General features: G+C 46.0%; 1 protein-coding gene across 3 annotated transcripts in view; it reads left to right on the top strand.

The window, feature by feature from the left end:
* Window positions 1-15973, top strand: part of add3a (adducin 3 (gamma) a) — a 154464-nt gene that overhangs the window by 118154 nt on the left and 20337 nt on the right. For all 3 annotated transcript variants that reach the window (XM_038978855.1, XM_038978856.1, XM_038978854.1), the window contains 6 exons: window positions 2586-2724; window positions 4525-4676; window positions 5225-5305; window positions 13110-13259; window positions 13784-13927; window positions 14272-14370. In XM_038978855.1, the coding sequence (XP_038834783.1) occupies window positions 2586-2724; window positions 4525-4676; window positions 5225-5305; window positions 13110-13259; window positions 13784-13927; window positions 14272-14370 (765 nt within the window). The remainder of the gene's footprint in view (window positions 1-2585; window positions 2725-4524; window positions 4677-5224; window positions 5306-13109; window positions 13260-13783; window positions 13928-14271; window positions 14371-15973) is intronic.

The following is a 15973-nucleotide window of genomic DNA, read 5'->3' as shown; positions in this document are numbered from 1 at the left end:
CGGGCTTACCTGTCTGTCAGCCGCCGTACAGCAGGAAGAGAATCATCCCAACAAATAGATAGTTGAATGCGATGCGGATTTCTTTTAACAACACGTTAGGTAATACAGAAATATTACGTACTGTAGATGTGCTGTGCAACATTTATACACTGAAGGCTTTAATATAGTGCTGTTTATGGCTTTCTCACACAAAATATAAGCCTTTATTCCGATACGATTAAAAGGGGAAGTCTTTGGAGTTATTCTCCTAATCGTAGCCCTTGTGTCAGAGCTGTGTCCGACGGACCCGACGGTCAGTGTGTATCCTCAAAGAGATTTCTTCTCACAATGACTGCTATTGGACCAGCTCCAATCTGCATGTCTTAATAATGAGAGAGAAGCTCAGACTATATTAAAGACGCCATTTTGAAAGATGAATATCTCTTCGTTGTGAATGCTCGCGGAATCCTCTCTTTCTGATTTGAGGATAACAGCCTGACCGTCCAACCAATCACACATGTCCTCCCATATGCTCCAACCAATAACTGGAGAGACGTGGCTCGTGAAAGTGGGAAAACTCTCTGTGAAACGTGGCTTGGCTTTTCAGTTTAGTGTTGTTTTTTTCCCCTCAGGCAGGATGGTGGACAGCTATTCATGTCAAGAGAAGGACCCCAGGCCAGCCTGATTAGATTTGGGCTCTGGCTGTTTGTTTCAACTCAATGTTAGGACAGTGTTATGGCACCTGGTTGCCTCGTGGGTTTAAACACACACACACACACACCACAGCAGCTAGCTAACATGCTCTTCCGTGAGCTGTGTCTGTGTTTTATTTTAGTCTGCAGAGGATTAGAGGGTTGAAAAATGCATGATCACATCCACTGTAATCTGTTAGATGAAGGTGATGGGGATGAAATCCCTGCCGCTCAGCGTTATAATCTGTCTTTGAACACATCACAAGCTCGCACACTGCAAATGCCTGCCACAGTGTGTGTGTGTGTGTGTGTGTGTGTGTGTGTGTGTGTGTGTGTGTGTGTGTGTGTGTGTGTGTGTGTGTGTGTGTGTGTGTGTGTGTGTGTGTGTCATACACACGTGCAGGCCTTTTCCAGTAAAAGACTATTAAGACTGATGCCGATTCAGAAGTAATGAAGGCAGTTGTAACCAAGTTCCGCACACAGGATCCCCCCCAGGCCTGATAAATAGAACCATGGGAACAATATGGAGTTTATGACCAGTCTTTTCACTCCAGCCTGTAACAGCACAGTCGACAGTATAATAGAAAAGTCCAGAACAAACCCCAAGCCCAGCAGACACCCTATCCACATCCGCACCACTGCAGTGCAGCAACCAGACCTAGCCAAAACCGTCACTATGGCAACAGGGCCCGAACGACAGCGGAATGTTTGGCCCCGACTCAGAACCCCTCAGAACCCCTAGAGTTATACTGGCTCTGTGTTCTGTTCTGTGTTCCCAGGGGATGCTGTAGAGATTTTACAATACCACCCCCACAAGGGGAGAAATACCATCCGCAAACAATAATGGACTATCCCATGGGGCCAGCCGGCTGGGGGGGAGTTAGAGAAGAGTAGACTGTCAGAAATGTTTTGTGTTTAGGGTGAGACTCTGAATCTATACCCAGGCTGTTGTGGAGTTGACTACTCTTATGCAAGTGTGTGTGTGTGTCTGTGAGAGACATGGAATACAAACATGAATATTGGATGTGTTCCTATTTAGGAAGTCATTGTACTGAAATGGTGTCACGTCCTATTTCTTCCCCCTCTCTGAATCTTGTTAAGAGATGCGCTGTAAGACGTTGATAAGAGTTGACCCAGGTCCCTGAGTAACGGAACAATGGTTCCTCTCTTGCAAAAGCAACAATTGCAACACGGTGGCCCATCCCGTTGTCAGTCATTCTAACAAGCTGTTACTTGTTTATTACAATTCAGTTTCTGTTTCTGGTTTATATTATATATTTATATATAACATTTGACATGCGATGCTATTTTCCCGATTGATGTGTTTCTGTACATCACGACTAACCGTGCTATTGTAAACCGTTTATCTCGCAAATTATACTGTCGTTTTTATAAAGAGATAATGAGATGTAATGGGATACCAACGTTATTGCCTTGTAACTCTTGTACTGGGCATAATTCATTTGATGACTCGCGAGGTTAAATATAGTCAACATTGTGGTAAATCTAAGCCCTGCTGTTGAAGAGTGTGTGGGCGGTGTGTTTGCGTGTGACTCGGCTCAGTTTCCTTGATCCTTAGCTCTACCTGTCCTAGTTCCAGTTGTGGCCGTGCTTTGGGAGCAGCACTGGGTCACAGTCAGGAAGGGAGGTGAACAGAGAAAGAGATGGAGAGGAAGAAAGAGAAGACAGAATGGGGTAAAGAAGGGTGTGCATGTATCAGTACTGCTGTAAGTAGTGCAGGGGGCTTGAGGACGTGGAGATTACAGAAGGATAGACCTCTCTGTTCCTGGTCAGCCAGTTTAGACCAGTCAGTCAGTCTGGGTTTACTGAGAGAGGACACCCAAGGACCTCCAGTCTAATCTGTGATTAATGTTTCTCTCTTCTTCTTCATTTTCTCTCTCTCCTCGTCTCCAGGCCTTTAAGGATGAGTTGGAGGGGCTGATTGAGGAGCAGAAGAAGAAAGGCAACAACCCCACTGGTCTCCTGGCCCTCCGACAGATCGCTGACTTTTTCATGTCTTCATCCGTGGCTGGGTTCAGCACCTCACCCCTAAGTAAGTAGTAGTGTTGGTATGGCCCCTAACCCCCCTCAGTAAGTAGTGTTGGTACGGCCCGTAACCCCCCCCAGTAAGTAGTGTTGGTACGGTCCGTAACCTCCCTCAGTAAGTAGTGTTGGTACGGTTAGTAACCCCACTCAGTAAGTAGTGTTGGTACGGTTAGTAACCCCCCTCAGTAAGTAGTGTTGGTACGGCCCGTAACCCCCCTCAGTAAGTAGTGTTGGTACGGTCAGTAACCTCCCTCAGTAAGTAGTGTTGGTACGGCCCGTAACCCCCCTCAGTAAGTAGTGTTGGTACGGTCAGTAACCTCCCTCAGTAAATAGTGTTGGTACGGCCCGTAACCCCCCTCAGTAAGTAGTGTTGGTACGGTCAGTAACCTCCCTCAGTAAATAGTGTTGGTACGGCCCGTAACCCCCCTCAGTAAGTAGTGTTGGTACGGTCAGTAACCTCCCTCAGTAAGTAGTGTTGGTATGGCCCGTAACCCCCCTCAGTAAGTAGTGTTGGTACGGCCCGTAACCCCCCTCAGTAAGTAGTGTTGGTACGGTCAGTAACCTCCCTCAGTAAGTAGTGTTGGTATGGCCCGTAACCCCCCTCAGTAAGTAGTGTTGGTACGGTCAGTAACCCCCCTCAGTAAGTAGTGTTGGTACGGCCCGTAACCCCCCTCAGTAAGTAGTGTTGGTACGGTCAGTAACCTCCCTCAGTAAGTAGTGTTGGTACGATCAGTAACCCCCGTCAGTAAGTAGTAGTGTTGGTACGGCCCGTAACCCCCCTCAGTAAGTAGTGTTGGTACGGTCAGTAACCCCTGTCAGTAAGTAGTAGTGTTGGTACGGCCCGTTTTTAACTATTGTTTTTGAAAAGTGGAGACTTCCAAATCTGTACAGACACACACACACACACACTTGGTAGAACGCACACTCATACACAGAAACACACACTATCTATCAGTAACCTGTCCCTCCTAGCTGACTGGAAAAGCCTTGCATATTTCCCTCTGTTTTCATCCCCTGTTCAGTCCAGGTTTCCACATGTGAAGTCTGTTTCCAATCATGCAATTACAGACCCCGGAATGTGGAACTAATGATGAATTACCACGACAACCACTGTAATATAGAGTCCTCAGTTATACCTCATATATCCCATAATATGTCCACATAATAACACCACTAATCTCAGCAACCAGCGTGAAGTTATGGAATTTGCTGTAATTTGTTGTAAATGAGGAATGAAAAGGATAAAATTGTCAAGTATTATTTATTACTTAAGAAATATGTGAAGTAAGATTATTGAATTATTTAAAATGTACTGTAACTACATAGAATTTTCTTTGATATTAACATTGCCAGTGTCAAAGGATGGCTTGTTGCTATTTGTGTCCACTGTCCAGTGTAGAGCACTCTATAGTGAACCAGTTGGTTAGATGAGACGAACCCAGATGTCATCTACCTCTGTCTCGGATGGTTATTATCGGTTATTAACAACTGATCTGAAATCTGTTTAGTATCTTGTCTGTCTAAATAAAATATGTATTGAATGATTGAATTGGTTTCCTCTTAGAACAGTTGATGTCCTTAGTGCTTAGAATGGAGAGAGCATGGTCTGTCTCGATTCGCAGGCTGCAGGTAATCTAATATGCAGGCCGTGTGTATTGATTGTTAATGATTCATGTCATTATTCATATATTCATATTGATAATTATACAGAGAACAAGAGAGCTATCAATCCCCACACTCAACAATAAAATAAAAAAATAATTTTTAACCCTCTCTGCTTCGCTTTCTCTGCTCGCCCCCTCTCCAGGCCTTGGAATGGTCACTCCCATCAACGACATGTATGGAGTGGAGTCTACCACTCTGGTGAAGGGGGAGAAGCAGACACGCTGCAAGTTGGCCAGCCTCTACAGACTGGTGGACCTGTTCAGCTGGGCACACTTCGCCAGCTCCTACATCACAGTAGGACAACCATTAGATAATCATAGAAAAACCTTTATTAGAACCTGTTCAGCTGGACACACTGCGCCAGCTCCTACATCACAGTAGGACAACCATTAGATAATCATAGAAAAACCTTTATTAGAACCTGTTCAGCTGGACACACTTCGCCAGCTCCTTACATCACAGTAAGACAACCATTAGATAATCATAGAAAAACCTTTATTAGAACCTGTTCAGCTGGGAACACTTCGCCAGCTCCTACATCAGTTAGAAATAAACCTTGCAGTAACCTCACTCATAACCGTGTCATAACTCATCATAAACCTGTTCTGTAGAACTGTGTTTTGAGACAATGAAAGCAGGTATGTGTCATCTGAGTTGTGTCTATCCCCTGTCTATAGGACTACCCTCAGGATATGTTTTCAAGACACAGACAACTGTGTGCCCGTCCTTTTGTTTGGGAGCAGTGTGTTTGAGCCTCAGGTTCCTAACGTTTTGTTAGTGTTAGCAGCAGCACTGTGACGTTTCAAGGTCATAACACGGTGTTTTAACGTTGTTGTGTCCAGGTCCGAGTCAGCAAAGAGCAGGACCACATCCTCATCATCCCCAGAGGACTGTCATTCGCTGAGGCGTCCGCATCCAACCTGGTGAGTCCAATCACAACGCACCAGGAAGCACATGCACCCAATAACAACCAACAAACCTGTACCCAATCAGGAGTGAGCTCTCTTTTTAGACGTGTTCAGTAGTACCAAACAGCATAAAAGGTTTTGAAATGGAAGAGCAACTATCTCTGATATTGTCCAATAAGAATGCTCATTGTCCTTCTCCAATTCAAACCGTTTTATCCCATTTGGTCGTACTGAACACAGCCCAGGTTGGAGGTGTAGTCTGTGTGTTTGTGCCAGTAAGCCAGTATACTGCGCCATGTGGAGTAAAAGGTTTCTGGCAGCCCTTCTCATAAACCGGCACAACAGCGCCAACGCTTAATCAGCCGTCTATTTCCTTGAATTATTTGAGAGACAACTATTGGATTAGCAGAAATCTAACATTCTGGCACAGAGGCCCACACACACACACACACACACACACACACACACACACACACACACACACACACACACACACACACACACTGGTCTGCGTTTTGTCAAGCCATGGAGGTCAGGGGAGTAGAGTAATGTGCTTGATATGGCGAATACAATGTTATCCTGCAGTTACATTACTGTATCTCTTTATTGGTGAGATTGGGATATTGCTGACTGTGGGAATTCCTACTGTATGTTACTTTTTGTATTTTATCACTGACTGTTTGTTGCGTCTGTGATTGTCCATGTTATTGTCTGACTGGCTGCCATGTTATTACCAAAACCACCCTGTCTATTTGTCATTGTCTCTGGTCTAGTATCAGTGGTGGTAGTGAATGCTGGGTAATGTTGATGTCCTTGTCTAGTTTTGCTGCAGAACCGCTGGTGTTGGCTCGGGGAAGTGCTTTACAAGCTTCTATTAGTTTCTATTAGTTTCTATTCCTACTTTCTATTTCTTAGTTTCTATTTGCTGCTCTAAGAAGAAGAAAAAATAATGGCCTCCCCTGTAGGTCTCTCGCTCGCTCTCACTCTCTCTCTCATTCACTCACTCTCTCTCTCATTCACTCACTCACTCCAAGCACCTGTTTCTGTGACACGTCAAGTGCATTGCAGGTGAACAATCAGTGAGTTGTTGACAGGTGGGAGTAACAAGCATCGCTCAGCTGTCTGACAGGGTGGGGCTCAGACTGGATCAGTAACTCAGTAGGGAGAGAGAGAGCACAGAGAGACCGAGACAGACAGAGGGAAGATCTCAATTGCACTCTCCTCGTCTCCTTCTCAAAACCTATTGGAGGAGAAAGCCAGATGTCCCTCCCCCCCGACCTTCTCCTCCAATGGGTTTTGAGAAGGAGACGAGGCAAGAGGACGCGAGGAGAATTGAGATCTTCCCGGAGAGAAGAATAACTAGGCCAAATGTCATTGTAGAGATACAGAACCCTTCACTCCGATGTTAACTTAGTGATGACTGAATTGAATGAAGAATGTTGGTAACTTATATTTGGAAGTTGAAAAGATCCTACTCCTAGTATATGTTTGGTTTCTCTTGGTTGATGCCGTCACAAACTGAAGAGTAACATTTAGAAACAGAATCTTTACTGTGGTACTGTAGTGTCACACACACAGAAGCTTTGTCTCTGTGAGACGACTGAGACTACTATACTCCAGCTGACTACTATACAGCTGGCTACTATACTCCAGCTGGCTACTATACTCCAGCTGGCTACTATACAGCTGGCTACTATACTCCAGCTGACTACTATACAGCTGGCTACTATACTCCAGCTGACTACTATACAGCTGGCTGCTATACAGCTGGCTACTATACTCCAGCTGGCTACTATACTCCAGCTGGCTACTATACTCCAGCTGACTACTATACAGCTGGCTGCTATACAGCTGGGTACTATACTCCAGCTGACTACTATACAGCTGGCTGCTATACAGCTGGGTACTATACTCCAGCTGACTACTATACTCCAGCTGACTACTATACTAGAGCTGACTACTATACAGCTGGCTACTATACTCCAGCTGGCTACTATACAGCTGGCTACTATACTCCAGCAGGCTACTATACAGCTGGCTACTATTCTCCCACTGACTACTATACAGCTGGCTACTATACTCCAGCTGGCTACTATACAGCTGGCTACTATACAGCTGGCTACTATACTCCGGCTGGCTACTATACTCCAGCTGGCTACTATACTCCAGCTGACTACTATACTCCAGCAGACTACTATACAGCTGGCTACTATACAGCTGGCTACTATACTCCAGCTGACTACTATACAGCTGGCTACTGTACTCCAGCTGACTACTATACTCCAGCTGGCTACTATAAAGCTGGCTACTATACTCCAGCTGACTACTATACAGCTGGCTACTATACTCCAGCTGACTACTATACAGCTGGCTACTATACTCCAGCTGGATACTATACTCCAGCTGGCTACTATACTCCAGCTGGCTACTATACTCCGGCTGGCTGCTATACTCCAGCTGGCTACTATACTCCAGCAGGCTACTATACTCCAACTGACTACTATACCGCTGGCTACTATACCCCAGCAGGCTACTATACAGCTGGCTACTATACTCCAGCTGACTACTATACTAGAGCTGGCTACTATACTCCAGCTGACTACTATACAGCTGGCTACTATACAGCTGGCTACTATACTCCAGCTGGCTACTATACAGCTGGCTACTATACTCCAGCTGGCTACTATACAGCTGGCTACTATTCTCCCACTGACTACTATACAGCTGGCTACTATACTCCAGCTGGCTACTATACAGCTGGCTACTATACTCCAGCTGGCTACTATAAAGCTGACTACTATACAGCTGGCTACTATACAGCTGGCTACTATACTCCAGCTGACTACTATACAGCTGGCTACTGTACTCCAGCTGGCTACTGTACTCCAGCTGACTACTATACTCCAGCTGACTACTATACTCCAGCTGACTACTATAAAGCTGGCTACTATACTCCAGCTGACTACTATACAGCTGGCTACTATACTCCAGCTGGCTACTATACTCCAGCTGGCTACTATACTCCGGCTGACTACTATACTCCGGCTGGCTACTATACTCCAGCTGACTACTATACAGCTGGCTACTATACTCCAGCAGGCTACTATACAGCTGGCTACTATACTCCAGCTGACTACTATACAGCTGGCTACTATACTCCAGCCGACGACTATACAGCTGGCTACTATACTCCAACTGACTACTATACAGCTGGCTACTATACTCCAGCAGGCTACTATACAGCAGGCTACTATACTCCAGCTGAATACTATACTCCAGCAGGCTACTATACCGCTGGCTACTATACTCCAGCAGGCTACTATACAGCTGACTACTATACTCCAGCTGGCTACTATACTCCAGCTGACTACTATACAGCTGGCTACTATACTCCAGCTGACTACTATACAGCTGGCTACTATACTCCAGCTGGCTACTATAAAGCTGGCTACTATACTCCAGCTGGCTACTATACTCCAGCTGGCTACTATACTCCAGCTGGCTACTATACTCCGGCTGGCTACTATACTCCAGCTGACTACTATACAGCTGGCTACTATACTCCAGCAGGCTACTATACAGCTGGCTACTATACTCCAGCTGACTACTATACAGCTGGCTACTATACTCCAGCCGACTACTATACAGCTGGCTAATATACTCCAGCAGGCTACTATACAGCAGGCTACTATACTCCAGCTGAATACTATACTCCAGCAGGCTACTATACTCCAGCAGGCTACTATACAGCTGACTACTATACTCCAGCTGACTACTATCCAGCTGGCTACTATACTCCAGCTGACTACTATACTCCAGCTGACTACTATACCGCTGGCTACTATACTCCAGCTGACTACTATACCGCTGGCTACTATACTCCAGCTGACTACTATACCGCTGGCTACTATACTCCAGCTGACTACTATACAGCTATCTACTATACTCCAGCAGGCTACTATACTCCAGCTGACTACTATAAAGCTGGCTACTATACTCCAGCTGGCTACTAAACAGCTGGCTACTATACAGCTGGCTACTATACTCCAGCAGGCTACTTTGCAGCTGGCTACTATACAGCTGGCTACTATACAGCTGGCTACTATACTCCAGCTGACTACTATACAGCTGGCTACTATACTCCAGCTGACTACTATACTCCAGCTGACTACTATACTCCAGCTGACTACTATACAGCTGACTACTATACTCCAGCGGGCTACTATACTCCAGCTGACTACTGTACTCCAGCTGGCTACTATACTCCAGGGGGTTACTGTACTCCAGCTGGCTACTGTACTCCAGCTGGCTACTGTACTCCAGCTGGCTACTGTACTCCAGCTGGCTACTATACTCCAGGGGGTTACTGTACTCCTGCGGGCTACTGTACTCCAGCTGGCTACTGTACTCCAGGGGGTTACTGTACTCCAGGGGGTTACTATACTCCGGCAGACTACTACACAGCTGGCTACTATACTCCAGCTGGCTACTGTACTCCAGCTGGCTACTGTACTCCAGCTGACTACTATACTACAGCGGACTACTATACTCCAGCGGACTACTATACTCCAGTGGACTACTACACAGCTGGCTACTATACTCCAGCTGACTACTATACTCCAGCGGACTGCTATACTCCAGCGGACTACTACACAGCTGGCTACTGTACTCCAGCAGACTACTATACTCCAGCGGACTACTATACTCCAGCGGACTACTATACTCCAGCGGACTACTATACTCCAGCGGACTACTACACAGCTGGCTACTGTACTCCAGCGGACTACTGTACTCCAGCTGGCTACTGTACTCCAGCGGGCTACTGTACTCCAGCGGACTACTATACTCCAGCGGACTACTATACTCCAGCGGACTACTACACAGCTGGCTACTGTACTCCAGCGGACTACTATACTCCAGCGGACTACTATACTCCAGCGGACTACTATACTCCAGCGGACTACTACACAGCTGGCTACTGTACTCCAGCGGACTACTGTACTCCAGCGGACTACTGTACTCCAGCGGACTACTGTACTCCAGCGGACTACTGTACTCCAGCGGACTACTACACAGCTGACTACTGTACTCCAGCGGACTACTATACTCCAGCGGACTACTATACTCCAGCGGACTACTACACAGCTGACTACTGTACTCCAGCGGACTACTATACTCCAGCGGGCTACTATACTCCAGCGGACTGCTATACTCCAGCGGACTGCTATACTCCAGCGGACTACTATACTCCAGCGGACTACTACACAGCTGGCTACTGTACTCCAGCGGGCTACTATACTCCAGCGGACTACTAGTCAGCTGGCTACTATACTCCAGCGGGTTACTGTACTCCAGCGGAATACTAAAGGCCTCTTTTTTCCTGTCCCCCTCTTTCTCTCTGGGTCTGTTATGGGTTTGAACACACTAGGGGGAGGGTTTTAGAGGTCGAACACCATTAACTTCCTGAGAGAAAGGAAGTCATCCAGAGTTCAGTGTGTGAGAGGTCGCTGTGTAGTGAAAGGTCACTGAAATGTAACAGTGGGTCAGGGTTGACATTCTGGGTGTTTGCTGGGCTCAGCTGTCTGAGCTAGAAGGTGAAGGAGAGGATACCTGTAGGAGGACAGCTGGCCCTATGATTAAAGTTTGATTATGTTGTGTTATTGTTTTATTAGTAGTTAGTATGGGAACTGAGAAGGTAAGAGACATTCCACTCCGTTAGCTCTCATGATCTTTGAGACGAGGATTAGTTGTTTGATTGATAGTTTGTTGGATCATCGTTGTTGTTGTCATCATCATTGAAGTTGTTTTGAAAGGACTACCTGTTTGACTCCATGCTCCAAGCCAATCACCCAGCAGGCACTCCTTCTGATCAGCCGGGCATTCACATCCAATCACAGTCCCTCTCTCTGACGTACCATACTCCCATTACAGGGCTTATTCAATTTAGCCTCATCGAAAAGCAATATGAAGCAAGGATCTGTTCGCTAGCTAGTGGATGATCTATGTGGACTCTAGCTTACATCCCAAAAGGCACCCTATTCCCTACATAGGGCACTACTTTAGACCAGATCCCGATGGGCACCCTGGTCATAAGTGGTGCACTATGTAGGGTGCCATTTGGGACTGAGACTGTTACGTCCTCGAGCTAGCCTTCCTCTAACCCCTGAATTGTCCCTAGGGTATGATGCACTTATAAAACACTTACATTACATTTAATACAATAGATGTATACTCAGAAATAATGTTTCCAAATTAGATTTGGGGATCATTTTAGTCTCACAAGAGTTGGGTCACAATAAGGAAAGAATTCTGGCCAGCTGCTGATATTGAAGTTGGAAGGTCTCCATTGAAAATAGTGAGAGAGTGAGAGAGACCCCCTCCATCCCTTTTGGCTGAACTGTCCACTGAGATTCACGTCATATCTGGGGTGGGGTCAGGAGGACAAAATGTAGCTCTGTGATTGGTTCAACTCAAAGGACCCCAAAGAATTCAAGGATACCGTGTGAACTCCATAGACATGTGGTTCAACTCTTCTCTATGTCCAACAAGCTGATAGCTACCAAGGGGTCTGCTGCCTTTGTACGTCGTTAACGTGTCATCAGCCTGCGTCACATTTCATATTCACCTCAACAACACTTCCCTCCATTATTTTTAGGACTGCTGTGCACACACACATACAGTAGAACTTGAGCTGTTCTGACGTCAGATTGGCAGACTTGTAGAGGGGCCCGGACATTGAAGGATGTGATTGGTCTCTTACAATCCTAACATGTGATGTAACTAACCCTGTCATTAGTGTTCGATCGGCTGGTCTGTTCGTCTGACAGCTGCCACGTTAGACATGGTTTACTGGTTATTTCATCTAACTGGACAAACGAATCGATTCGACTGGTGTCTGTCATCCTCCCACTGTCCCATATGGCTGTCAGGCTGGAAAACAGAGCAGGACGTTTCACATGCAGCGTCTGTAACAGAATACAGCTCATATTTAACCTGGTCATCTAGTGATTCTGTAAGTACAAATAGATGTTGGAATTATACTGAACAAAAAAGATAAACGCAACATGCAACAATTTCAGTTTTTACTGAGTTACAGTTCATAGAAGTCAATTGAAATAAATGCATTAGGCTCTAATCTTTGGATTTCACATGACTGGGCAGGGGTGCAGCCATGGGTGGGCCTTGGGAGGGCATAGGCCCACCCACCTGGCAGCCAGGCCCACTCACTGGGGAGCCGGACCCGTCCAATCGGAATTTGTTTTTCCCCACAAAAGGGCTTTATTACAGACAGAAATACTGCTCAGCACACCACTTTGGCTGTGTTGTCTCATCATAATTAGTTGTGTATGGAGAACTGGCTGTACTCTGTCCTCTCCTCCTCCTTTCCTCCTCGCTCTCTCTCTCTGTCCATCTCTGTCCCTCTCTCCCTCTCTCTCTCTCTCTGTCCCTCTCTCTCTCTCTCTGCTCCCTCCAACCCTCTTCGGTAGCCAGTAATCTAATGACACATGGTAATGAAGTTCTCATTGAGGACATACAGTATGAAGACCAGTTACACTCATACAGTTACCATTCCTTCTGTACATTTCCTGATGATGAGGATATGAACCATTTAAATTGTTATTACCCATTGCATGCCTCTTTATATATCCAGCAGATGTCTCCCTCACAATATATATTTATTATTCTTAAGGGAAGTGATTCACATGTCCATTAAACTGTGTATGTAAATCCATACATGTGTATTTTGTGTGACTATACAATGGCTTATGATATTTTACTATTTTACTTTATTTACTTTCTCCCCCTCTCTCTCTCCCAGGTAAAGCTGAACATCATCGGGGATGTGATTGACCAGGGCTCCACCAACCTCAGGGCTGACCCGTCAGGCTTCAGCCCCCACGCTGCCATCTACTCCATCAGGCCAGACGCACGCTGCTGCATCCACGTGCACACTCCTGCCACCGCCGCCGTGAGTCACCTTTCACTCTGGTTAATCATTCAGGATCTTAGAGGAAGAAATGTTGTTTAAATAGGCCTGACTTTTGGTGTTTTCAAGCACACAGTGATTTATAATGCACTGTGATGCTGTATATGTTCATCACCAGTTTCACTCTCTCTCTGTCTGTCACTCTGTATGTCTCTCTGTCTCTGTCTCTCTGTCTCTCTCTCTCTGTCTCTCTGTCTCTGTCTCTCTGTCTCTCTCTCTCTCTCTGTCTGTCTCTCTCTCTCTCTCTCTCTCTCTCTCTCTCTCTCTCTCTCTCTCTGTCTCTCTGTCTCTCTCTCTGTCTCTCTGTGTCTCTGTGTCTCTGTGTCTCTCTCTGTCTCTCTGTGTCTCTCTGTCTCTCTCTGTCTCTCTCTGTCTCTCTCTCTCTGTCTCTCTGTGTCTCTCTGTCTCTCTCTGTCTCTCTCTCTCTTTCTCGCTCTCTCTCTCTTGCTCTCCTTCCATCCTCCAGTGTCTGAATAGTTCTCACATCTCCCTCCATGTCTCTCCAGGTGTCGTCTATGAAGTGTGGCATCCTGCCCATCTCTCAGGAGGCCTTGATCCTGGGTGACATCGCATACTACAACTACCAGGGTAGCCTTGACGACCAGGAGGAACGCCTGGCGCTGCAGAAGGCCCTCGGACCCTCAGCCAAGGTAAAGGTCTAGGATCAGATTACCCCATCCCAAAAGGTGATGTTAATTGCTAGTTCGGGGGATGCAAAACTGACCTTAGATCAGTGGGTAAATCCTACCCCTATGGGACTGCTTTGACAGGACTGTTTTCTAGCTAGTGTAAAAACAGTCTTGGTGATCAAATGTACTAGCTAGTCAGTCAGCCTTAATGGCATTGAGGTTACTGTGGTTGTGTGTCTCCTCTAGAGTCATCTACTGGTAAACTATGGAGGCTTGTTACCACACTGGGGGAAATGGTCTTGTTAGATGTAACTGTCCTCGTCTATGGTTGTGTTTGACCGTGACTGTGTGTGTTTGGTGAACAGGTGCTGGTGCTGAGGAACCATGGAGTGGTGGCTCTGGGGGAAACCATCGAAGAGGCCTTTCATTACATCTACAACGCTCAGTATGCCTGTGAGATCCAGGTACACACACCCACACGCTACATAACACACACACACACCCTGGACCCTGAACCCTGGACCTCACTCTCATCAAACAATAGGTCAATAAATTGAGTAACTCGTTCATATCTAGATTCTACAGACATTTACTGTTCCGTTCTAACAAGAGATTTCAGTAACAACGCCTTCGATTCTGCAACAACACGACGTCACGATGTTAGCTTCATCTAACGCTTATTAGTGATGCTGTTCCTGTTTTGGTAGTTTCTCTGTTTTCCAAGGAAAGCCGGAATGTCATTTATGGGGTTGTTAAAAATCTAGAGAAAGAGAGAGAGGAAACGTGAAGACAGCTGGAGAGAAAGACTGGCAGAAAAACAAAGACATTGTGTTAAAGCCCTGTAACTTCCTACACCGTCTGAATTAGAAGAGGGGAAAAGACCATTTTAAATGGGCTGTATGTTACCCCACAACAAAACCAGCGGGACAGCTTGAATGGAAAGTCAATGATTTCCAGAGTTTTGTTTGGCAAAGTTTGTTTGTGTGTGTGTTTGTGTGTGCGTATGATATGTGTGCGTTACTGTTTGTGTGCTTCTTGCCTGTGTGCTGTGCGCGTGTGTATGCAGTTTGTAAATATGGTAGACATTACAGTGTGGGGGTGTGTGTGTGTGTGCAGTTTGTAAATATGGTAGACATTACGGTGTGGGGGTGTGTGTGTGTGTGCAGTTTGTAAATATGGTAGACATTACGGTGTGGGGGTGTGTGTGTGTGTGTGCAGTTTGTAAATATGGTAGACATTACGGTGTGGGGGTGTGTGTGTGTGTGCAGTTTGTAAATATGGTAGACATTACGGTGTGGGGGTGTGTGTGTGTGTGCAGTTTGTAAATATGGTAGACATTACGGTGTGGGGGTGTGTGTGTGTGTGCAGTTTGTAAATATGGTAGACATTACGGTGTGGGGGTGTGTGTGTGTGTGCAGTTTGTAAATATGGTAGACATTACGGTGTGGGTGTGTGTGTGTGTGTGCAGTTTGTAAATATGGTAGACATTACGGTGTGGGGGTGTGTGTATGCAGTTTGTAAATATGGTAGACATTACGGTGTGGGGGTGTGTGTATGCAGTTTGTAAATATGGTAGACATTACGGTGTGGGGGTGTGTGTATGCAGTTTGTAAATATGGTAGACATTACGGTGTGGGGGTGTGTGTGCAGTTTGTAAATATGGTAGACATTACGGTGTGGGGGTGTGTGTATGCAGTTTGTAAATATGGTAGACATTACGGTGTGGGGGTGTGTGTGTGTGTGCAGTTTGTAAATATGGTAGACATTACGGTGTGGGGGTGTGTGTATGCAGTTTGTAAATATGGTAGACATTACGGTGTGGGAGTGTGTGTATGCAGTTTGTAAATATGGTAGACATTACGGTGTGGGGGTGTGTGTGTGCAGTTTGTAAATATGGTAGACATTACGGTGTGGGGGTGTGTGTGTGCAGTTTGTAAATATGGTAGACATTACGGTGTGGGGGTGTGTGTATGCAGTTTGTAAATATGGTAGACATTACGGTGTGGGGGTGTGTGTATGCAGTTTGTAAATATGGTAGACATTACGGTGTGGGGGTGTGTGTATGCA

The sequence above is a fragment of the Salvelinus namaycush genome, chromosome 39 (assembly GCF_016432855.1).
Source record: "Salvelinus namaycush isolate Seneca chromosome 39, SaNama_1.0, whole genome shotgun sequence".
NCBI classification, from domain to species: Eukaryota; Metazoa; Chordata; class Actinopteri; order Salmoniformes; family Salmonidae; genus Salvelinus; species Salvelinus namaycush.
The sequence above is the reverse complement of the archived record's forward strand: the minus strand, read 5'-3'. Positions and strand labels throughout refer to the sequence as shown.